The 25,303-nt window shown below is 41.5% G+C and overlaps 1 protein-coding gene across 8 annotated transcripts in view; it reads left to right on the top strand.

The window, feature by feature from the left end:
• Rad18 (RAD18 E3 ubiquitin protein ligase) overlaps positions 1–25,303 on the top strand; it is a 76,841-nt gene that overhangs the window by 36,301 nt on the left and 15,237 nt on the right. For 5 of the 8 annotated variants that reach the window (NM_021385.2, NM_001167730.1, NM_001381931.1 and 2 more), the window contains 2 exons: positions 10,554–10,796; positions 15,644–15,803. The exons of 1 other annotated variant lie outside the window; for it this stretch is intronic. In NM_021385.2, the coding sequence (NP_067360.2) occupies positions 10,554–10,796; positions 15,644–15,803 (403 nt within the window). Of the gene's footprint in view, positions 1–10,538; positions 10,797–15,643; positions 15,804–25,303 lie in introns of all 8 variants that reach the window. 2 more of the 8 variants (XM_006506434.4, XM_017321689.2) reach the window with 2 other exon arrangements.

Raw genomic sequence — 25,303 nt, 5'->3', positions numbered from 1 at the left:
TTGGGGATAGCAAACCTCTGCAGTGGTATCATGGAGAGGAGGTGTCAGAAGTGAGACCACTCAAAGTACATAGCTTTTTGGGGAAGTGTTACTGTGTCTGGGAGAGGAGAAAAGTGAATTTGGGGTCAGGGGAGATTTTTTTTTTTTAAGTTGGCTGCATAAGTTGAGTACTTATCTTAGTGACTTTTAGGCTTTTGGAATGTAACCCTTAGCCAGAAATGCTTCATATAACACTACTAAGTGCATGCACATATCATGGCAACAACTTTCACAAAGCTATATTTCCCTTTACCGTTTTTGGTGCATGTTGACACACTCCATTCTGGTCTCTGTTTCATTAAGAAATGAAAAGCCAATCCCTGATCTACTAAGCCCCCCCCCCCCCCAACCTGTGATACTGATTTAAAAAAGATTCTGTATCTGGTCTTAGTGATGGAGGTGGGAGCGTAGGCTAGGGGTTGGCTTTTAATTCTAACATAGTTAGTGTTGTTTCTTGGTAATGGCTAGGAAGGTAGAGCATGTGTACACAGACAAGGAGTCCAGGGCTTGGAGGAAGATCCAAGCTTATTTCTCTTAAAATTAATCCGTATGTTTTTTGGTCCTAAGAGGGTCCATAAAGAGGCTGTGCTGGGGTTTAAATGAAGAGCAGAAGATGAGCCACAGTCATTTTGAGTCGGTAGACATGGACTTGTTCATCAGTTTCTACAACTAATCAAACCACTTAATTGTTTTTTTTTTTATCTGTTCTTATCATTGTTTTTCTTTTTTTTTTTTTTTTTTTTCTTTCCATTTTTTATTAGGTATTTAGCTCATTTACATTTCCAATGCTATACCAAAAGTCCCCCCCATACCCACCCACCCCCACTCCCCTACCCGCCCACTCCCCCTTTTTGGCCCTGGCGTTCCCCTGTTCTGGGGCATATAAAGTTTGTGTGTCCAATGGGCCTCTCTTTCCAGTGATGGCCGACTAGGTCATCTTTTGATACATATGCAGCTAGAGTCAAGAGCTCCGGGGTACTGGTTAGTTCATAATGTTGATCCACCTATAGGGTTGCAGATCCCTTTAGCTCCTTGGGTACTTTCTCTAGCTCCTCCATTGGGAGCCCTGTGATCCGTCCATTAGCTGACTGTGGGCATCCACTTCTGTGTTTGCTAGGCCCCGGCATAGTCTCACAAGAGACAGCTACATCTGGGTCCTTTCGATAAAATCTTGCTAGTGTATGCAATGGTGTCAGCGTTTGGATGCTGATTATGGGGTGGATCCCTGGATAAGGCAGTCTCTACATGGTCCACCCTTTAATCTCAGCTCCAAACTTTGTCTCTGTAACTCCTTCCAAGGGTGTTTTGTTCCCACTTCTAAGGAGGGGCATAGTGTCTACACTTCAGTCTTCATTTTTCTTGAGTTTCATGTGTTTAGGAAATTGTATCTTATATCTTGGGTATCCTAGGTTTTGGGCTAATATCCACTTATCAGTGAGTACATATTGTGTGAGTTCCTTTGTGAATGTGTTACCTCACTCAGGATGATGCCCTCCAGGTCCATCCATTTGGCTAGGAATTTCATAAATTCATTCTTTTTAATAGCTGAGTAGTACTCCATTGTGTAGATGTACCACATTTTCTGTATCCATTCCTCTGTTGAGGGGCATCTGGGTTCTTTCCAGCTTCTGGCTATTATAAATAATGCTGCTATGAACATAGTGGAGCATGTGTCCTTCTTACCAGTTGGGGCATCTTCTGGATATATGCCCAAGAGAGGTATTGCTGGATCCTCCGGTAGTACTATGTCCAATTTTCTGAGGAACCGCCAGACGGATTTCCAGAGTGGTTGTACAAGCCTGCAATCCCACCAACAATGGAGGAGTGTTCCTCTTTCTCCACATCCACGCCAGCATCTGCTGTCACCTGAATTTTTGATCTTAGACATTCTGACTGGTGTGAGGTGGAATCTTAGGGTTGTTTTGATTTGCATTTCCCTGATGATTAAGGATGTTGAACATTTTTTCAGGTGCTTCTCTGCCATTCTGTATTCCTCAGGTGAGAATTCTTTGTTCAGTTCTGAGCCCCATTTTTTAATGGGGTTGTTTGATTTTCTGAAGTCCACCTTCTTGAGTTCTTTATATATGTTGGATATTAGTCCCCTATCTGATTTAGGATAGGTAAAGATCCTTTCCCAATCTGTTGGTGGTCTCTTTGTCTTATTGACGGTGTCTTTTGCCTTGCAGAAACTTTGGAGTTTCATTAGGTCCCATTTGTCAATTCTCGATCTTACAGCACAAGCCATTGCTGTTCTGTTCAGGAATTTTTCCCCTGTGCCCATATCTTCAAGGCTTTTCCCCACTTTCTCCTCTATAAGTTTCAGTGTCTCTGGTTTTATGTGAAGTTCTTTGATCCATTTAGATTTGACCTTAGTACAAGGAGATAAGTATGGATCGATTCGCATTCTTCTACATGATAACAACCAGTTGTGCCAGCACCATTTGTTGAAAATGCTGTCTTTCTTCCACTGGATGGTTTTAGCTCCCTTGTCGAAGATCAAGTGACCATAGGTGTGTGGGTTCATTTCTGGGTCTTCAATTCTATTCCATTGGTCTACTTGTCTGTCTCTATACCAGTACCATGCAGTTTTTACCACAATTGCTCTGTAGTAAAGCTTTAGGTCCGGCATGGTGATTCCACCAGAGGTTCTTTTATCCTTGAGAAGAGTTTTTGCTATCCTAGGTTTTTTGTTATTCCAGATGAATTTGCAAATTGCTCCTTCTAATTCATTGAAGAATTGAGTTGGAATTTTGATGGGGATTGCATTGAATCTGTAGATTGCTTTTGGCAAGATAGCCATTTTTACAATATTGATCCTGCCAATCCATGAGCATGGGAGATCTTTCCATCTTCTGAGATCTTCTTTAATTTCTTTCTTCAGAGACTTGAAGTTTTTATCATACAGATCTTTCACTTCCTTAGTTAGAGTCACGCCGAGATATTTTATATTATTTGTGACTATTGAGAAGGGTGTTGTTTCCCTAATTTCTTTCTCAGCCTGTTTATTCTTTGTGTAGAGAAAGGCCATTGACTTGTTTGAGTTAATTTTATATCCAGCTACTTCACCGAAGCTGTTTATCAGGTTTAGGAGTTCTCTGGTGGAATTTTTAGGGTCACTTATATATACTATCATATCATCTGCAAAAAGTGATATTTTGACTTCCTCTTTTCCAATTTGTATCCCCTTGATCTCCTTTTGTTGTCGAATTGCTCTGGCTAATACTTCAAGTACTATGTTGAAAAGGTAGGGAGAAAGTGGGCAGCCTTGTCTAGTCCCTGATTTTAGTGGGATTGCTTCCAGCTTCTCTCCATTTACTTTGATGTTGGCTACTGGTTTGCTGTAGATTGCTTTTATCATGTTTAGGTATGGGCCTTGAATTCCTGATCTTTCCAGAACTTTTATCATGAATGGGTGTTGGATCTTGTCAAATGCTTTTTCTGCATCCAACGAGATGATCATGTGGTTTTTGTCTTTGAGTTTGTTTATATAGTGGATTACATTGATGGATTTTCGTATATTAAACCATCCCTGCATTCCTGGAATAAAACCTACTTGGTCAGGATGGATGATTGCTTTAATGTGATCTTGGATTCGGTTAGCGAGAATTTTATTGAGGATTTTTGCATCGATATTCATAAGAGAAATTGGTCTGAAGTTCTCTATCTTTGTTGGATCTTTCTGTGGTTTAGGTATCAGAGTAATAGTGGCTTCATAAAATGAGTTGGGTAGAGTACTTTCTACTTCTATCTTGTGAAAAAGTTTGTGCAGAACTGGAATTAGATCTTCTTTGAAGGTCTGATAGAACTCTGCACTAAACCCGTCTGGTCCTGGGCTTTTTTTGGCTGGGAGACTATTTATAACTGCTTCTATTTCTTTAGGGGATATGGGACTGTTTAGAAGGTCAACTTGATCCTGATTCAACTTTGGTACCTGGTATCTGTCCAGAAATTTGTCCATTTCGTCCAGGTTTTCCAGTTTTGTTGAGTATAGCCTTTTGTAGAAGGATCTGATGGTGTTTTGGATTTCTTCAGGATCTGTTGTTATGTCTCCCTTTTCAGTTCTGATTTTGTTAATTAGGATTTTGTCTCTGTGCCCTCTAGTGAGTCTAGCTAAGGGTTTATCTATCTTGTTGATTTTCTCAAAGAACCAACTCCTCGTTTGGTTAATTCTTTGAATAGTTCTTCTTGTTTCCACTTGGTTGATTTCACCCCTGAGTTTGATTATTTCCTGCCGTCTACTCCTCTTGGGTGAATTTGCTTCCTTTTTTTCTAGAGCTTTTAGATGTGTTGTCAAGCTGCTAGTATGTGCTCTCTCCCGTTTCTTCATGGAGGCACTCAGAGCTATGAGTTTCCCTCTTAGAAATGCTTTCATTGTGTCCCAAAGGTTTGGGTACGTTGTGGCTTCATTTTCATTAAACTCTAAAAAGTCTTTAATTTCTTTCTTTATTCCTTCCTTGACCAAGGTATCATTGAGAAGAGTGTTGTTCAGTTTCCACGTGAGTGTTGGCTTTCTGTTATTTTTTTTGTTATTGAAGATCAGCCTTAGTGCATGGTGATCTGATAGGATACATGGGACAATTTCAATATTTTTGAATCTGTTGAGGCCTGTTTTGTGGCCTATTATGTGGTCAATTTTGGAGAAGGTACCATGAGGTGCTGAGAAGAAGGTATATCCTTTTGTTTTAGGATAAAATGTTCTGTAGATATCTGTCAGATCCATTTGTTTCATCACTTCTGTTAGTTTCAGTGTGTCCCTGTTTAGTTTCTGTTTCCATGATCTGTCCATTGGTGAAAGTGGTGTGTTGAAGTCTCCCACTATTATTGTGTGAGGTGCAATGTGTGCTTTGAGCTTTACTAAAGTTTCTTTAATGAATGTGGCTGCCCTTGTATTTGGCGCATAGATATTCAGAATTGAGAGTTCCTCTTGGAGGATTTTACCTTTGATGAGAACAAAGTGCCCCTCCTTGTCTTTTTTGATGACTTTGGGTTGGAAGTCAATCTTATCAGATATTAGGATGGCTACTCCAGCTTGTTTCTTCATACCATTTGCTTGGAAAATTGTTTTCCAGCCTTTTATTCTGAGGTAGTGTCTATCTTTTTCTCTGAGATGTGTCTCCTGTAAACAGCAAAATGTTGGGTCTTGTTTGTGTAGCCAGTTTGTTAGTCTATGTCTTTTTATTGGGGAGTTGAGACCATTGATGTTAAGAGATATTAAGGAAAAGTAATTGTTGCTTCCTGTTATTTTTGTTGTTAAAGTTGGCATTCTGTTCTTGTGGCTGTCTTCTTTTAGGTTTGTTGAGGGATTACCTTCTTGTTTTTTCTAGGGCATTGTTCCCGTTCTTGTATTGGTTTTTTTCTGTTATTACCCTTTGAAGGGCTGGATTCGTGGAGAGATAATGTGAGAATTTGGTTTTGTCGTGGAATACTTTGGTTTCTCCATCTATGGTAATTGAGAGTTTGGCAGGGTATAGTAGCCTGGGCTGGAATTTGTGTTCTTTTAGTGTCTGTATAACATCTGTCCAGGCTCTTCTGGCTTTCATAGTCTCTGGTGAAAAATCTGGTGTAATTCTGATAGGCTTGCCTTTGTATGTTACTTGACCTTTTTCCCTTACCGCTTTTAGTATTCTATCTTTATTTAGTGCATTTGTTGTTCTGATTATTATGTGTCGGGAGGAATTTCTTTTCTGGTCCAGTCTATTTGGAGTTCTGTAGGCTTCTTGTATGTTCATAGGTATCTCTTTCTTTATATTTGGGAAGTTTTCTTCAATAATTTTGTTGAAGATGTTTGCTGGCCCTTTAAGTTGAAAATCTTCATTCTCATCCACTCCTATTATCCGTAGGTTTGGTCTTCTCATTGTGTCCTGGATTTCCTGGATATTTTGAGTTAGGATCTTTTTGCATTTTCCATTTTCTTTGATTGTTGTGCCGATGTTCTCTATGGAATCTTCTGCACCTGAGATTCTCTCTTCCATCTCTTGTATTCTGTTGCTGATGCTCAAATCTATGGTTCCAGATTTCTTTCCTAGGGTTTCTATCTCCAGTGTTGCCTCACTTTGAGTTTTCTTTATTGTTTCTACTTCCCTTTTTAGGTCTAGTATGGTTTTGTTCATTTCCATCACCTGTTTGTATGTTTTTTCCTCTTTTTCTGTAAGGACTTCTACCTGTTTGATTGTGTTTTCCTGTTTTTCTTTAAGGACTTGTAACTCTTTAGCAGTGTTCTCCTGTATTTCTTTAAGTGATTTATTAAAGTCCTTCTTGATGTCCTCTACCATCATCATGAGATATGCTTTTAAATCTAGGTCTAGGTTTTCGGGTGTGTTGGGGTGCCCTGGACTGGGCGAAGTGGGAGTACTGGGTTCTGATGATGGTGAGTGGTCTTGGTTCCTGTTAGTAGGATTCCTCCGTTTACCTTTCGCCATCTGGTAATCTCTGGAGTTAGTAGTTATAGTTGACTCTGTTTAGAGATTGTTCTTCTGGTGATTCTGTTACCGTCTCTCAGCAGACCTGGGAGACAGATTCTCTCCTCTGAGTTTCAGTGCTCAGAGCACTCTCTGCTGGCAAGCTCTCTTACAGGGAAGGTGTGCAGATATCTTGTTTTTGGACCTCCTCCTGGTCGAAGAAGAAGGCCCAAAACAGGGCCTCTCTCAGAAGCTGTGTTGCTTTGGCAGTTCCCAGAAGCTGTCAGCTTCTGTGGTGCAGACTCTCACCTGTGCAGACTAAAATCCTAAGTTCCAGGGAGTCCTGGAACCAAGATGGTGACCGCTGCTCCTGAGGCCGAGGCCGTCTCCCGAGCCAGGCGGACACCTGTCCTCTGGTCCGGATGGTGGCCGGTTATCTGCGGCCCGCCCAGGCTGCTGCCTCAGCGGCTCTGTGCTTCCGCCCGTCCCAGAAGCTGTCCGGTTCTCTGGTGCACCCTCTAACCTGTTCAGACTAATTTCCTAGGTCCCGCGGAGTCCCGGAACCCAGATGGCGACCGCTGCTGCTGAGGCTGAGGTCGCCTCCCAAGCCAGGCGGACACCTGTCCTCTGGTCCGGATGGTGGCCGGTTGTCTGCGGCCCGCCCAGGCTGCTGCCTCAGCGGCTCTGTGCTTCTGCCCGTCCCAGAAGCTGTCAGGTTCTCTGGCGCACCCTCTAACCTGTTCAGACTAATTTCCTAAGTTCTGCTGAGTCCCGGAACCAAGATGGCGACTGCTGCTGCTGAGGCTGAGGCCGCCTCCCAAGCCAGGCGGACACCTGTCCTCTGGTCCGGATGGTGGCCGGTTATCTGCGGCCCGCCCAGGCTGCTGCCTCAGCGGCTCTGTGCTTCCGCCCGTCCCAGAAGCTGTCCGGTTCTCTGGTGCACCCTCTAACCTGTTCAGACTAATTTCCTAGGTCCCGCGGAGTCCCGGAACCCAGATGGCGACCGCTGCTGCTGAGGCTGAGGTCGCCTCCCAAGCCAGGCGGACACCTGTCCTCTGGTCCGGATGGTGGCCGGTTATCTGCGGCCCGCCCAGGCTGCTGCCTCAGCGGCTCTGTGCTTCCGCCCGTCCCAGAAGCTGTCCAGTTCTCTGGTGCACCCTCTAACCTGTTCAGACTAATTTCCTAGGTCCCGCGGAGTCCCGGAACCCAGATGGCGACCGCTGCTGCTGAGGCTGAGGTCGCCTCCCAAGCCAGGCGGACACCTGTCCTCTGGTCCGGATCCACTTAATTGTTTTAAAGGGTTATTTGCTTCATGTGTGTGAGTGCTTTGCCTGCATGCATGTTTGTGTGCCACATGCATGCCTGATACCCACATAGGTCAGAAAGAAGGGTTGCTGCCCTAGAATGGCCTAGTAATGGGTGGCTGTGAACCACCAGATAGGTTCTGGTAACCAAACTTCCTCTGGAAGAGCAGCCAGTTCTGTTAACTGCTGAGCCATTTTGCAGCCCCAGATCCTCTTAAAAATTTTAAGAGGAAAATTCAAGACATATAACGCAAACTCATATTTTAGATTCAAGAGTGTTCCTTGCCAAATAGCAGATCCCCTAAGATAAGTGGAGTGATGAGTGGGAACAATTTTATTAGTCATAATCTGTTGGCATCATTTATTTTCTCTGCAGCAATCTTGAACTTCTTGAACAAGAGCCAGAGTGGTGGCTGTTGGTTTTTGTTTCCAGCCTTGCCATGGGTTAACTAGATTCAAGCAAGAAAATGACACTTTATAAATCTGAGCTTTTAGTACTCTAGGGTAAAGTCATTAAGCCCTTATAAGTGTTAGTTTAATTTCTTCAGGGATTTTTGAACAAACCTTAAGTCACAAAGTCACAATCCTACTGTTTCCTGGTGGCTTAGAAAAAGAAAGAAAGAAAATGGCTGTGGTGGTTTCTGTTGTCATCGTGATAAAATTTAAAATCACCCCTTAGATGGGCCTTTGGGAATGCCCCTGAGGCTATCTTTATTGTGTTGAGAAGACCTGCCCATGGTGAGTGGCACTTGGTTGGAATACTAGATTTAAATTTTTAATACAGGTGTATTTATTGTTATGTGTATGAGTTCTTCCTGCATCTGTGTCTGTGCACTCTGTTTGTAGTACCTTCAGAGGCCAGCCATGGGCATCAGATCCCTTGGAACTGGAGTTACAGACAGTCATTAGTCATCAAGTCGGTGGTAATTGAAGCCAAGTCCTTTAGAAGAGCAGCTAGCTCTTAACTCTGAGCCATCTCTCCAGCCCCATGGATCCTAGATTTTATAAGTGCTTCAAAGGGAGCTGAACAGCAACACTGTATTCAGTGTTCATTTGTTTCCCTCTTGTGAATGAGATGTGACCAGCTGCTTCAGGCTCCTGCACCTGGGCTGCCCTAAATAAACCTTTCTCCCGGAGTTGCTTTTGTCCATATCTTATCACAGCAACAGGAAAGAAACCAAGATGTTAAGCCTATACTTGGCTTAAACTCCCCATGCCTAACAGCAGCTCCAGAAGGATGATGGTAGTGTTGTGTTCCTGCATTCTGGGAGCTGGGGAAGTAGATGAGATGATTTTCTTTACATGCATGGAATTAAATAGGTCATGAAAGAAATTATTGTGTCCTTCTGTGCATACTCTTACCTGCTTCTAAAGAGTTTCAACTCCCGAAGTGGTAGTTCAAACCGTTTGTAGCTCCAGTTCCAGGAGATCTGACACCCTCTTCCGACCTCCTTGGGTATACTTGTGAACATAAAAACATACCAACAAACACTTATATAAGCTTAAAATAAGGGTAAATATTTTAAAAATTACAAAAATAAAAATAGAATTTTAAAATCTAACTGAAGATTGGGAAGATGGTTTTGAGGTATACCAAAGAGAATCAGTGGAGCAGACCAACTTGTGGATGAAGAATATAAGAAAAAATTTCACATGGAGGCAAAATGGCTTCTTCCATACTGGGGTAGGATATCAATTGAGCTGATTGTCTGGCGAGGGAATTTTGCATTCCTATAGAGAATTGTTTTCTAGGCCTGTTTTTACGCATAATTTGCAGAAGGTATTCAGTGGCTAGAATCCTGGAAGGGTAGCTCCGGGCCTTAGAACCTCACTTCAGGCCACTCCTTGGCCCTTTGAATTGTGCTAAATGTAGAAGAAACCAGCCTTAACCAGTGTATTGTCAGCTATGTGGGAAATTGTTAGAATTTTGTTTGTGCCATTATAGTATTTTCTAAACTGGGAGGGCATTGCAGACAGTGTTATTTTGAATCATGGTTTCTGGTAAGGTACCAGTCCAGATGCTGTGAACACGGTTCATCTCACAAGTGGCCTAGCCTTTGTGCTCTATACCGAGGTGTCTCGGGGTGTGTGCTTAATCTCCATAATGGTGATCTTGAAGTCAGGGTTATGAAATTATGTTTTGAAGTGTTAACGTGGTAGTAAAGATTGCTGTTACGTATCTTAAGACAGGAGACATTGGTGAGCTGCGAGTGTCAAATGTTAAAAGCATTCTGCTGGGGAACAGAAGTGTTAGGAAAACATTATAAACCTACTTACTACAGCCTCGGCTTTTGTGTCAGTTACTGTAATCCACTTAGTCTTAGTAGTCTTGTGGATCTTGAACATTAGAAAACCATCTTTTGAATGTATTTTAGAAGTGTCAATCACCAGTGTGTGGCACATGCCACATTTGGGAAGCAGAGGCAGGAGCATTATGACTTTGATGTTCTTTGTGGTTACAAAGTGAGTCCCTGCCTCACTAGAACAAAGTAAGATGGGAAAGATGGGACAGAGTGAGGAAATGGTTATCAGTCTGTGTTTCATGCACTGTGCAAAGCCCCATCCATAAAAGGGTTTGGGGAAGAAAAAACCAGGAGTAGCAGTTGATATCATTCATTCATGTTTGCTTTGGGGGAAGAGAAGGATGCGGGAGACTTTTCAGCTGCCCCTAAGTAAGCCCTCTGTGGTCCTCTGCATGGCACGCTGCATCCAGTGCCGGTGACTGTGAATGGTGTTGCTGAGTAGCTGTGCACCTGATACTCAGTGTGTCATGTGCAGATGCTTCACTCACTTACAGTGCTTTTGAATTTAGGTAAAAAGCACCAGAATGCATTCCAGCTTCTGGTGGATCAGGCCAAAAAAGGGTATAAGAAAACTGGCAGAGTTTCACAAGCTGCAGCGATGAGAACAGATGAACCTGCAGAGACACTGCCGTCGATGAGAACAGATGAACCTGCAGAGACACTGCCGTCGATGAGAACAGATGAACCTGCAGAGACACTGCCGTTGATGAGAGCAGATGAACCTGCAGAAACACTGCCGTCTGAGTGTATCGGTAAGACTTACTACAAGAGTGGTGGGTTTCTTTTATATTCACTTACTCACTGTGTGTATATGTGTGCATACACTCGTGTACATGTGAGGAAGTTGTAGAGTAACTTGTGGGAGTTGCCTCTGTCCTTTCACCAGGTGGGTTTCAATGACCAAACCCAGGATGTCAGGCTTGGTGTCCGTGATTTACCACTCAGCCATCCTCAGTTTTTTGTTTTTTGTTTTTTGTTTTTTTTTATTATAAAAAACATAAAACCAATGTCATTTACTGAAGTTAATCAGTATTTAATGGAGTATTTTATTTTATTTTTTAGATAAGATTAATGTAGCAATTATTGACTCTAAAGTAGCTTATTGCTTGCTTTAGAAACAAGGGAAGAGTGTCCTGAAGAGATGACCCCTGAGGTCTGCTTACCTTGTACACGTGAAGCACCCCAATCATAGAGATGCTCTGTGGAAGATCTTAAGGCAACCTACCTAGGAAGAGATTTTTTTTTTTAAAGAATTATTTATGTATGTGAGTACACCGTAGCTGTCTTCAGACACACCAGAAGAGGGCATCGGATCCCATTCCAGGTGGTTGTGAGCCACTATGTGGTTGCTGGGAATTGAACTCAGGACCTTTGGAAGAGCAGTCAGTGCTCTTAACCGCTGAGCCATCTCTCCAGCCCTGAGAATTATTTTTCTTGCTGCACTCTGATGTTTACTTTGGATGGAGTGTTGTGATGAAGAGTCGAAGCTATGTAGTTGGGATGAAGAGTCGAAGCAATGTAGTTGGGATGCATTACTTAGTTTTGGTCTAACTTTAAATTTGAGATTAATGTTGTATTTCTGTTGCTAATGCTTTGGTCCATGAGCAAAACAGAATCACAATGGGGAAATTCTTTACTACTTTTCTTAGTTGTGACAAATGCACATAACATATTTTTACTAGTTCTTAGGTGCATAATTCATGGCTGTTAAATGCTTTCATAATACTGTTTAGCCATCTGTCTATGCTCCAAAACTTTTCAGCATCCCCAGTACAAACTGTACACAGTGCAGCATAACACTCCCTGTTCTCCCACATCTCCCTCATGATCTCTGTTGTATCTGTCTATGGATTTGTTTGCTCTGGGTACCTAATGCAAGTGAAATTAGGTAGTATCTGTCTTCCTATATTGGCTTATTTTTCTAGGCATGTTTTAATTGTCTTGTGTAGTGGCAGATATTCAAATTTCTTTTGTTTTATGGCTTTAATAGTATTCCTTAGTATGTGCATGCTGTGGTTCATCTATTTATTGATTATTTATTTTGCCTTATTGAGTTGTGAATACTGTTTTTGTATGTGTTAGTTCCCAGATATCTGTTCAAGACTCTGCTTTCAGTTTGTTTTATTATACGTCTGTTGTTTCTGTTGCTGTGATAAAAAGCTCTGACCCCCCCCCCAAAAACAAACAAACAAACAAACAAACACTTTGGGGAGAAATGAGTTTATCTGGCTTACATGCCAGGTCTCTTACTGAGGGATGTCAGGGCCAGGAACTTGAAGACAGGTCTGCTTGCTCTCCCATACAGCATGACTTCTAACCAAGAGATTTACTTCACAGGCAAAGAAGTACAGCAGGAACCATGCAAAATACTGTTTGCTCCCAGCCTCTCAGGCCAGTTTATACTTATCCTGCTTTCTTATACAGTTCAGGGCTGCCTGCCTAGGGATGCTACTACTCACAGTGAGCTAGGTCCTTTTACATTAATTAACAATCGAGGCAATCCCCCGCAGACATGCTCACAGGCCAACCTAATCTAGGGAGTTCCTCAGTTGAGACTTTCTTTCATATGGTTCTAGGTTGTGTCCAACTGATAGTTCAAGCTAACCAGACAGTGTCTAAATGGGCTTTGTGGTTCAAATGGTAGTTCCAGGGTTAACCTTTTGAGGAACCAACACATTGTGCTGCACAGCAGATGCATCATTTCTCCACAGCCTGGCAGCACTTGCTAGTTTTGTTTGTTGTGGAAATCACCTTCTAGGTATGTGTTTCCTTGTTGTGGAGACCATCTATATTAGTCAGGGTTCTTTAGAGAAATAAAACGTACAGAATACACACACACACACACACACACACACACACACACAGAGGGGGGGGGGGGGAGACTGATTCATGGGAGTAGGGTATTTAGTGGCTTCAGGCTGTGGTTTAGCGAGTCCAAAATATCTGTCTCCTGATTGAAAGGCCAAGTTGTTCAGTCCAGCTAGTCTAGCTGGCTTTCAGCCTATGTTGGAAGTGCAAAGAAGTAGTTCCTAATGCCAGTTAATACCCTCAGCAACAGGGTAGATGGAGTTGCCAGAGAGAGTGAGGGCAAGCAGGGAAAAAGCAGAAACTTCCCTTCTCTCTCTCTTTTATAACTCAGCTTATCATCAAAAAGTGTAGCTCAGACTTAGGGTGAGTCTTGTTACCTCAAATGAGCCTGTCAAGAAAATCTCTCACAGGTGTGCCCAGCTACTTGGGTTTAGTTGATTGCGAATATAGTCAAGTTGATAACCAAGGTAGCCATCACACATTTTACAAAGTGGGAAGTGGCATGCCATCATGATTGGATTTTTATTTTTTTAGGAAGTTTCAGCATCTGTTCATGTACTTACTGGCCATCTGTTTTGGAATTTATTCAGGTCCTTTGCCTACTTATTAATTGGGTGTTTGGGTTTGTTTGAGTTTTAGGGATTTCTTACTGTGGATATCAATTCTTCCTTCTATATATATGATTTGCAAATATTTGTAGACACTTTTTGTATTGTCTTTTGTTTTCTTGATAGTACTTTTCATGCACAAAACTGTTTTAACTTTTTAGTATGTCCAGTTTTTTTTTTCATTTGTTGTTTATACTTTTGGTGTTATATACATGAAGTCTTGCCAAATGCACTGTTGTACAAATTGTACCATTCTCATGATTTCTTCCTAGTATTTTGTAGTATCCCCCTGTAATGAGCAAGAGGCATGCACACTCAAGGGGGACCTGCCTCTCTCAGGGGAAGTCTGTTGTCTGAGTTTCACATTTGGGCTGTTTGGAGCCTGTATTTCAAGGTTTAAGGGTAAACGGGAAAGATACCTGACTTTTAGTGCTCACAAACCATTAAATGATACTCATTTTGATGGAGTTTTACCTTTTATAAACTAATGTAAGAGGGGAAGAAGAGAAGAGTGTAGTCATTGTGCAAAAGTAAATGTTTAAGTTGAATCCCTATTTCCCATGTACTGGCTGACATTGTGTCAACTTGATACAAGCTAGAGTCATCAGAGGAGGAGCCTCTGTTGAGGAAATGCCTCCATGAGATCCAGCTAAAAGGAATTTTCTTAATTAGTGCTCAATGGGGGAGGATCCAGCCCGTTTAGGGTGCCTTCCCTGGGTTGGTGGTCCTGGGTTCTACAAGAAAGCAGGCTGAGTAAGCCACTAAGCAGCACCCCTCCATGGCCTTGGCATCAGCTCTTGCCTCCAGGATCCTGTCTTGTTTGAGTTCCTGTACTAACTTCAGTCCCGTCAATGATAAACAGTGCTGTAAGTGTAAGCCCAAATAAACCCTCTTTTCCTGAACTTGCTTTTTGGTCATGGAATTTCATCATAGTAGTAGAAACCCTAACTAAAATTATCTGCCAGCCCGACTGTATTCTCTCCAACTACTGGTTGAATGAATGGTCTTGGTGGTGAGTGGAGTTCCTCTCCATGTGGTATGTTCATAATAGGAAGTTCTGAACCTTCTGGCAAGTCACTGGTTAATGCCTTGCTCTCCCTTATGAACAGCAGAGGTTGTGGCTCTGCTGTGGTCACGATGGTTTATTGGTACAGGTAACATTAGTTTGCACTGGTGATGCGTGCCGTGCTGGACTTCTGTATAATAAACATTGAGGGTCATTTCTGAAAATCTTGAATGCATGAACTTGAGAAGCTATTTTTGTTTTAAAAAAATTTGTCCAATTCAATATATTTTCTCTACTAATAAAATCTTCACAGTTGCTTTTATTCATTTAATTATTTATTCATTATGTGAATTGTCAGGAGAGAGTAAAGCCCTGTCATATTGGCACACACTGTAAAAGGGAGAGTCATAGGCAACAGACAATCTGGCACGGCTGGTATTTTTTGTGCCTTTATTTTCAGATATTTGGCTATGCCTATATTTTATAACCTTTCAAACCACCCTGAGGTATCTCTGCATCTTTATTTATAAATTTTGAAAGCAGAATTTGAAGAGTATGACCAGGAATGTGTCAGATCAAATGGCAAGATTTCTGTGTCTGATTGGTTTTCCTTAATGAATAGATTTTATTTAAAAGTGTTCAAAAAAGTATCCATAGTTGGTCAGTATCGTGTCATGTGACAAATTGTGTGATTTTGTTGTTAAATCTGTTGTTAATTTGTCAATTATTCCTTAGTAAGATGCTAATAGAAAATTCTATTAGAATGACAAGGTAGTCCCACCTCCGTTTTAAAGGAAACTTTACTTCTAAATGAGTTAATCCTGAAAAATACAGTAAGATTTCTTGTGTTATTTCTTGTGCGGGGCAGTGGTAGTGCATGCCTTTAATCCTAGTACTTGGGAGGTGGAGACAGGTGGATCTCTGTGAGTTTGAGGCTGTCTAATCTACCGAGAGAGTTCCAGGACAGCCAGGGCTACATGGAGGAAACCATGTATTGAATGCCCCTATCCCCAAAGTATCATTTCTTATTTTATAGTTTTAGAGTCAATGTTTTCTTCTTAACTTCCATTTTTAAAGTAGAAATAGCAACATTAAGTGTTAAAGAGATATAAAAGTTTATATAAAGTGTACATTAAGATCCTCTTTAATTTTTAAAAATTTTATTTTTCCTTGTTAGCACAAGAAGATAATGTGAGCTTCTCAGATACTGTCTCAGTAACAAACCACTTTCCTCAGCCCCAGCTGGACTCGCCAGGCCCGTCGGAGCCTGAGAGGCCGGATGATTCTTCTAGTTGTACTGATATTCTTTTCTCCTCGGACTCAGACTCATGCAATAGGTAAGACATGTGTACAAGTTGGTTCTCTTAAATACCTGCTTCCTATGTTTGTTTCATAGTCACTTTTCTGTTTTTGTGACAAAATAAACTTTGAGGAGAAAGGATTTATTTTGGCTCACAGGTCTGGGGTTCTGATCCTCATAAGAAAATCAAGATTTTTTTGTTTTTCTGTTTGTTTCTTTGTTTGTTTGTTTAACTTGATGGAGCCGATTGGTTCTATGACTAGTTTGGAGAAGAAGAAGGGTAAGTGCTGGTGCTGGGTTCACTTTCTCAGTTCCCTGGCATCTACACCCCAGCTCCAGGGAATGGTCCTGCCCACCTTTGTGGTATGTGTTCCCATCTCAGTGAACCCAATCAAGATGAACCTCTTAGGTGTGCCTGGAGGCTTGTCTCCTAGCTAGTCCCAGATTCTGTACAGGTGACAGTCAACACTAACCATCTAGGGCGGTGCTTCTCACTCTTCCTAATGCTGTGACCCTCTAATACAGTTCCTCCTGCGGTACTGACCTCCAGCCAGAACATTATGTGGTTGCTGCTGCGTAGCTGTAACCACGCACAGCCATGAGAACCGCTGATCTAGAGGATAAATCATAGTCCGGGTCAGGTCACTTTCTCTTCTGTTTATCTGCAGAGTCGGCTTCATAGAGATGGCAAACTGGGATGTGGGTGGGTAATGTGGGGATCTTAAACTGACTTTCTTTTCTCCCCCTTGAGTTGTTAGAACAAACCTGATAGGCAGTGGGGTTTTCTTGTTTAGTTGGTTTTTGTTTTATTTTGTTTTTTGGGTTAAGAAAACTACTTCTGCTACACTATCAATACTGGATCCTACTATCAATACTGGATCCTCACCAAGACTCCTGGGAGGTGACTTAGTGATTAAGAGCACTAACTCTTGGAGAGGACCTGAATTTGATTGCCAGCACTCACATCAGGCAGCTCACAACTAGCTGTTATTCTAGTTTGGGAGTATCTGATGCTCTCTGGCCTCCACAGGCACTTGTGTGCGTGTGGTACACATAACTCATTAGTCAGACATGTACAATACATCCATGCATGCATGCATACTACATCTTTAATAAAAGAAAAGTCTTAAAGAGAAGATGTCTGAGAACGACTTTGGATGAGCTCCTAGAAACTGCGTACAGGCAGGGACTGTTGAGAATGCTGTAGTCTGCTGGTGGTGCCTCAGCATGACTGTGTGGGAAGACGCAAACTTAGAGTTGTTTAGCAAACGTGAAGAGGTGGGGATGGAATATTTTAGGGACACTTAAACCACTTTCTGTTATATTTTTATATATGTACAAAAATGGTATTAAAACCCTATGTTGAGGCTCCAGAGATGGGCCGGTCAATGTTTAAGAGCCCTGGCTAGGCAATCGTTGTATTGGAATTTGCTCTGTAGAACCTGACTGCCTGCCAAACTGAAAATTCTATAAACATCTCTAACTCTGGCTCAAAGGATCTGGCATCTCTTCCGAACTCCACAGCAACCAGGGGTACACATGCAAACAAAAATAAGTAAATAAAACTGATCTTTAAAAAACAACCCTTAGCTGGGCTATGGTGGCACTGCCTTTAATCCCAGCACTGGAGAGGCAAAGGTAGGAGGATCTTTGTGAGTTTGAGGACACCCCGGTCTATACAGCCAGTTCCAAGACAGCCAGGGCTGCATAGAGAAATCTGTCTCAAAAACAACAACAAAATAATAATAATAATAATAATAATAATAATAAAAAAGAAAACCTAACCTTTTATTTACTTAAGTTTAAAAACATTCTCTGGGTGTGTATATATTATGTTTTCTAAGTGGGAGGGAAGTATTGTAGCTAAATTGACCCCCCCCCCCCCCCCCGCTTGCTTGTCACACAGTATGTTTTGTCTTGCCATCTGCATTGTTGTCTTGGACTTTGAAATGCAACATTTGAATGTGAATAAGGTTCCTAACTCAGTTCAGACAGTTTTCATCATTTAATTGGAAAACATGAAGTGATTTATAATGTAGGATGATGGTGGCCTGGCAGAAAGCTGTCACAGAGTTAGTGCCAGTGTCATTTAGTGACTCCAAAACTTAAATAGTCCAAGAGATGACCATTTGACTAGTGTAATTATCACCGTAGAATTCGGGAAAATGATCCAGAGTAAGAAAGGCCAGTCAAAACTAAATTTCATAGCTAAATCAAAGTCTATTAAAGATATGTGATTTTTATTTATTTGTATTTTATATTTTATATTCAGGCAACAGAGGTATGGGAGATGGGATACTGTAGTGCCTTTGTTGAGATCTTCTGCAATCCTAAAATTGTGTCAACCTTTTAGCTTTGTAGAGTTGGCAAGTAAACCGAATGTTCATCTACAACTTAGTGTTATAAAATAAATCTAGAATTTCATTCACTTTTTATATTGAAGTATTTGTATCTTTATCTTTTGCATTTTAATCAGAAAGTTTTACTTTATGACCATCTTGTTATTTTATATGTATGTGTGTGTGTATGTGTAATGAATATGAATCTTTAGGTCATTATTTTCAAAAAGTTTTTTATGTTTGTTTGCTTGGTTTGGCTTTTTGAGACAGTGTTTCTCTATGTAACCCTGGCTGTTCTAGAACTTGTTCTGTACACCAGGCTGTCCTTGAACTCAGAGATCCACCTCCCCATGCCTCCCAAATGCAGTAATTAAAGGCATGTGCCACTACCACTTGGCTGAAAAGTTAATTTTTTAACTTAAAGGATATACTATCTTTTGTATGATTGGAAAAATATGAATAAGGTCTCCAGATTTTGTTACTGTAGCAGTATTTAACTTCTTGATTTTGATAGTTATGTGCTATGGTTATTGTATGGACTGATTTTTTTTTAGATTTATTTATTATGTATACAGTATTCTGTATACATGTATGCCTATATGCCAGAAGAGGGCATCAGATCCTAGTGTAGATGGTTGTGAGCCACCATGTGGTTGCTAGGAATTGAACTCAGGACCTCTAGGACAGTCAATGAGTGCCCTTAGCCGCTGAGCCATCTCTCCAGCCCCTGGACTTATTTATAAGAAAGGCACACTGACAGATTATAGAACATTTGCAGCAATGCCCCAAATTAAAAAAAATTTTTAAAAATTATATATCATTTATGTCTATTGTGAAAAATAGAAAAATTAAAGGAATAATGGTTCATAATTTAACTAGGTTGAAATAACACTAGCGCATTAATAATCAGCCTTCCACAGATAGACAAATGTGTAGGTCGATGGGTTCTTTATTTTTTTCTACAGTAGGACCATGGTATTTTAAAGTTTTCTTGTTGTGGGTCTACTGTGAGTAAAAACGTGTGAATTGTCTTTCTGCCTTGCAGCCTTGCTGTCTTACAGTACAGAGCTGACCATGTTGAATGAAGAGGTTAGGTGTTTTGTTTTGTTTTGTTTCGTGCTAGAACAGTATTCAAGCTTATATAAAATGGAAGATTGACACCTAAAAATAGTCGTAAGATTCACTATGTGTATCCAGTCCAAATAGGTTTTATGATCAAGTGGTCTTTATTGCTAGCGTAACTTATAAGTACAGATTTTAGAACTTACTTTATTAATACTATATTGACCTTCTTTTGCCAGCTTGAAAATAGAAGATAAACAGATTAATAAGAATTTCAGATTGTTGTACAGTTCCTTGCTAGATGATTTCCGGGAGTTCACGAGTCTTGTCCAAATTTCTTTAAATTAACTTATTGTTCTCTTTAATCAAGAAAAGAATGCTTTTATTCACTGATTCTTGGCAAACTATGGACACTGCATTTTTATTGAAGGCTAAATTAGAAGCAAAGATTCTGTTGATTATGATTAGAGAAGAGAGACACTAGCTTCATAAAGGAATGATTTGTGAATTGTGTCATGCTTTTTCTTGGAAGAATCTTTAGATCATTATTTTGAAAAAAAATTTTTAATTTGAAAGAGATGGTGATCTTTTGGCATGGATGGAGAAGTACAAATAAGGTCTCTGGATTCTATTACTGTAGCAATATTTAATTTTTTGATTTATTGTATGGCTTCATTTAAGAAAGCCATACGGAGGAAGTAAATACCACTGGCAACAGTGTGCTTTCTATGGTAGGGTGTTGTGTATATATGTAGCTACACGGATAGCTGTGATAGACTGTTATCAACTGGAAGGTCTTGGGGCTTGTAGGTTTGAAATCATTAAAAATGTAAGTCTTTTTAAAAAGTCATCCATAATGAAAGAATTTTGGTTGTTATGCTATAAGTGAAATGTCTGATTTTTCTACATCTAGGACATGTTTTAAAAAGGAAGATTTATGCTTTAAAAATTAACTTTAAAAATAGTATCCATGAGTTTGCATAGAGTGTTAAATATTGTTTCCATTTAATTTGGTCAACCTATGGTCAGAGCCTGCTGTGCGAGACTAACTATCTGAGCCCCATGAGCAGTTGTGAATTTTTAGCTTATAAAGATTAGCTAGGTCGGGTGTGGTGGCGCACGCCTTTAATCTCAGCACTTGGAAGGCAGAGGCAGGTAGATTTCTGAGTTCGAGGCCAGTCTGGTCTACAAAGTGAGTTCCAGGACAGCCAGGGCTATACAGAGAAACCCTGTCTGGGGTGGGGGTGGGGGTGGGGGGGAAGATTAGCTAATACCATGATTCTGTGGTCAGTCACATTTGTAGCCTGTCCTAACTCAGGTAGGTGAGTCTTCCCACAGATGCTGAGGGTAGGCCTCTGAAAAATGAGTCAATGTGTGAACGAATAACATTGTAACCTTTCTAAATCTCCCCCCCCAAATAGTGAAGACTTTTTTGGTGTTAAGTTAGGCACAGCATGTGTAGTTCCCCCCCCCCCCATCCGCCATTAATTAATTAATTTATTCACTTGACATCCTGATTGTAGCCTCTTCTCCTCCCAGTCCCACCCTATCACCTCTTTCCCTCATGGCCCCCTCTGGGTACCAACAGGTCCTGGCACATCAAGTCCTATCAGAATTAAACTAATCCTCTTCTAGTGAGGCAAGGCAGCCCAGCTAGGGGAAAGTGATCTAAAGGCAGGCAACAGAGTCCAAGTCAGACAGCCCCAGCTCCAATTGTTAGGGGACCACATGAAGACCAAGCTGCACATCTGCTACCTATGTTTAGATGGTCTAAGTCCAGTCCATGCATGCTCTGGTGGTTCAGTCTCTGAGAGACCTTATGGGCCCAGGTTAGTTATCTCTGTAGGTCTTCTAGTGGTATCTTTGGCCCCTCTGTTCTCTCAATCCTTCTACTCTTTCATGAGACTCCCTGAATTCTCCCTAGTGTTTGGCTCTAGGTCTCAGCATCTGTTTTCATCAGCTGCCGGATGATGACAGTTGAGCTAGGCGCCTTTAATGTGTGTTTCTAGGTCAGGGTTACCTCACTCAGGATGACATGGTCTAGTTCTATCCATTAGGCATAGCATCTTTATGAATGAAATTCCTCTCAAGAATAGGCAAAGGTTTTAGGCCCTTACCAAATAGTACTTAGCCATTGGCCTGTGTTTTCTAGTTTCATAGAATTTTTCTCCATTTGTCAATCATTTCTGAAAGAGCGATCTAGAAAATTGAAAGCCAGAGGAAAAAACAACGCCCCCCCCCAACCTTATTACTACCTTTTTAGAAAACGTTAAATTCTAACCTCTCTTAACTTCTGAGAGAAATGGAAAATAATGAAGATAGCTTAAGGGAAAAATGGCATGAGTCATTCATCTTAGTTGGCTATGGATAAGGTCAGGTGAACACATTGCTTAGTGAGGGGACCAGGAAGCACTTTCTAAGTAGCCAGTGTACTCTCTTACAGCTAGAAGGGTACAGATGGGTCGTGGTCTGACAATATAAGGTGTAGCTTTTCTTGGGTGTTGCAGTGTTTGTCAGGGCAAGGACTGGGTATCCCTAATGGTTGGGGTTTGGGAATCCAGGAGAGCATGAGTTTGAGATGAAAGGTCAGAGAACTGGAGTGTCCCTTCATGTTTCAGAGCTGATGGGTCTCTCAGGAAGTTCTTGGACTCAGGAGCTTTTGTGTTTCTGGGAGAGCCTCCTGAGTAGTTCTGTTACTCAAGACTACAGAGTAGTGAAGCCTTGTTAGGGAGGCAGTGAGCTATGTGAGCTTCAGGAGATGCTACTACTCTAGTACTGGTGGTGATGTAAGGTATATAATCTTAGCGACTTGGAGATGCAGAAATGAAATAGCCAGGAGTCTTGTTAGTCAGGAAGTAAGTGGCAAGGTCAGGTTTGACCCTACTGTTTGACTGTAGAGCCCTCAACCAACCCAGCTTTTTTCCTCTGAAGAGAAGTATGAAGTGTGTACTTAGCCATGAGGGAGCAGACCCGACAGGAGGGTTTGTATGAGAAGACATATTTGACTTTCCTCTGAAGGGAATGGGAGGTGAGGCAGGAAAAGATGTATGTCATCAAACCAGTGCTGGCCTCACCACTCATCAACCATAGGTGACATGTGTGTGTGTGTGTGTGTGTGTGTGTATGTGTGTCCATCTGTCCTTCTCCCCCACTTGCTGCAGTTGGAAGAGCTGGCCCCAGGGTCATGAGAACTGATGAGATGGCCTTGATAAGGGAACACTTGTAGGTGAGAGCTCTGAGGATGAAAGCAAGGGAGAGCCGGGCCCTGCCACTTATCTGCCATTGTCTGACTGAGGTTTCATCGGTCGAAAACGCTTGGCTAAGTTCTCATGCAGGGCCAGGGAACTCATGTCATCTAACTTGGAGCTGTTCCCTACTGCTTCCAGCCCTCGTGTTGGGCAGACTGTCTTGCAACAGTAAGGCTAAGCCTGGCACACTGAAGGAATGGGGACAGGGTATGAAGGAGATCTGCCTAGGCTAGGTACTGATATTAACTAAAGGTAGGAATAGGGTTTGGCTTTGGTACATTTTATGAGAACAGATGGGATTTTTCAAACCTTAGTCTTTGCCTACAAGAAGGGAATGCTGAGTGTGTATCTCTAGAGCTCTTTGGACTCTGCAGCTATCGCCATGCACAGTTGCCTTTGCCTCCTAGAAGGGGAGCTTAGCTATGCCTGTGGGCTGTTGTAGTCCAGGCTGCCCTTTAATTCATGGTCATCTTCTTATTTCAGTCTCTTGAGTGCTAGGATTACAGATGGGCGCCATCATCTCCTAGTCAACCTTTTGAACTCTTGATTCCATCTGCTGAGAGACATGGGCATTATTACCATCACTAATGTCCTGTGTATGAGACTTTGTGTAGCTAGAATTTGAACTTTTAGAGTAAGATAGAATCTATTAGAAGAGTTAATTTATTCAGAGACTCCGTTGACAACTTGCTATGGGCCTAACACACTATTTGTGCATAGTAAGTATGGGTCAAGGTTTACAAGAACAGACATTCAGACTAAGAAAAAGATAGTTGGGTAAATACAATAAATGTGATTGGTGTTTTCATATGCAAGATATAGGATGGTGGGGGAAGGGCAGCTGATCTATCTACTGTGGGGACATCAGATTACTGGAATACCAAAGGATGAGAAAAGCTTTACTAAGCAAAGCAGAACTTTGGAGGCAAGAAGTGGAGAAAAGCATCATTTCCAGTGATATGGGGAAGCACGTAGCGTGTGTGGTGCAGTTAGCAGTGCTGGCCCCATAGGCAGGCACCTGTATACCGAGTCTGATGCCCTCCCACCAGGTAAACCGAACTGTTCAAAGTGGATTGCTGCTTATCGAATACTTTCCAAACTTGGGATATTCTTGTCCAAAGATATGTCTGTGTGTGCTGTTTGATTCATAAAAATGGTTCAATTTTTAAATGTTGGCAGAATTAATTATTCATTGAGAAAAATGAAGAACAAAAAGGAGTAGCGAGTGTGCTTTTAAGAACACTGAGAAAAGTTGTAGAGGCTGCAGGAACTCGTAGTTCCTTCTGACTGTTAGACAGGCAGTAACTGTTTGAATCAATATAAGCAGGTCTCCTAGGTGGTGGCCAGTTAACAGCTGACTCTAGTTTACTTTTTAAAAAATCACAATCCCTTAATCCATGTACTAGTGTAAAAAAATGGATGGGGCAAAAATGATCCGTCATTTACCACCTTTTGCTGTTGGAATTTTGTGTTTTTAACTGGTTGCTTGGGATTCGTTGTTCCAGTCACTGCCACACTACTTGTCTTTTATCAGAAGAGCAGGTATTACAAGGTCTTAGAGACAGTGAGAGTCTGAGGAAAGGGTGAGCTAAGATAGAACACAAGTGTTTCAAAGTAGAAAGTTTGCTGAGAAGTCGTAAACACAGTATCTGCTTCTGTGGATGAAGGATGGAGATCTGGGAGCTGATGCCACCTCTCTAGAGGGAGACTTAAGCCTCTCGTTCACTCCATCCCAGGCATTCTCCCATTTCAACGTGAGGGTTTCCATCAGCCTGTATTTTAGACCACCACTGCCTTCGTGGTCTAAGAACTGAATGTTCAAGTTAGGTGAAGAACAGCCATGTGGGTGGGTTCTACTTGCCTGCAGTCTTGGAAGTCTTGCAGGCTGGTTTTAACTCTTACCTTAGCTTAATAACTAGATAGCATTCCATTATCTCTTCCTGGAATGGTTGTCTGGGTTCCTCATCAGTAGGCAAGGCAGAATTAATTTGTATGACGTCTCTGTCCTTTTCCCCTCTCACCCAGATCCATTCTGGAACATGGGTACATAGTAAACCGCTGATTCTGCTTGCTTTTATTGATTTTACCAAGTAAGCATAACACGTCGCTCTGTATCTCAGGAATTCAGCCATTACAGGTGATTGCTTTTGTTTGCAGAGGGTTTTTTTAAAAATTGATTCTGCAAAAGCCAATTATAGAAGACTTAAAGATGACATTTTATGCTTTTCTTGCTGTGCTCAGTATATTTTAAAAGCATCTTGTGTAACCTATTATTGGGGGTGTGGGTTATACTGCACATAAAATACTAAAATGTATCAAGAATTTAGAAGCTCAGAGAAAATATGGTTTGGGAGGGATAGTTATTTCACACATTTATGGTTTAGTGATAATACTTCATTTCTTTTTTTAACAAGTTTTTATTAGATATTTTCTTCATTTACATTTCAAATGCTATTCTGAAAGCCCCCTATGCCTCCCACCCTCACCCCTGCTTCTTAAAGGAGCAGATTCTCAGAGAAGGTAAGTGAGTGACTGTGCTCCAGTCATGTCAGTGAGATTTAAAATGTGTGCCCTCCTTGGACAGATCATAGCCTGGAGTCATTCTGCTCGTGCTGATACAGTGCAGGGCACTGGGTATCCTCCATTGGTACTGTTGGAAAGAGAACAGGATGGACTTAAGTGCAGCTGCTGTAGCTGAACAGAACACGTGCAGTCTCAGTGCCATCTTTGTACTGGACCTCTCCACTCCCATTGTCAGAGGCTTGTCATCCAGTTAGGCTACAGTGATAGGAAATGCTCATCCTTGGAATTTTGGTTATTCTATGATTCCCTGGCGGTGGGGGTGCAGGGTGCTGGGCACAGTCACCTCACATTGTGATCTCCCTGTC

This window comes from Mus musculus, chromosome 6 (genome assembly GCF_000001635.26).
Source record: "Mus musculus strain C57BL/6J chromosome 6, GRCm38.p6 C57BL/6J".
NCBI classification, from domain to species: Eukaryota; Metazoa; Chordata; class Mammalia; order Rodentia; family Muridae; genus Mus; species Mus musculus.
Note: the sequence above shows the minus strand (reverse complement) of the source record. Positions and strands in the feature narration are given on the sequence as shown.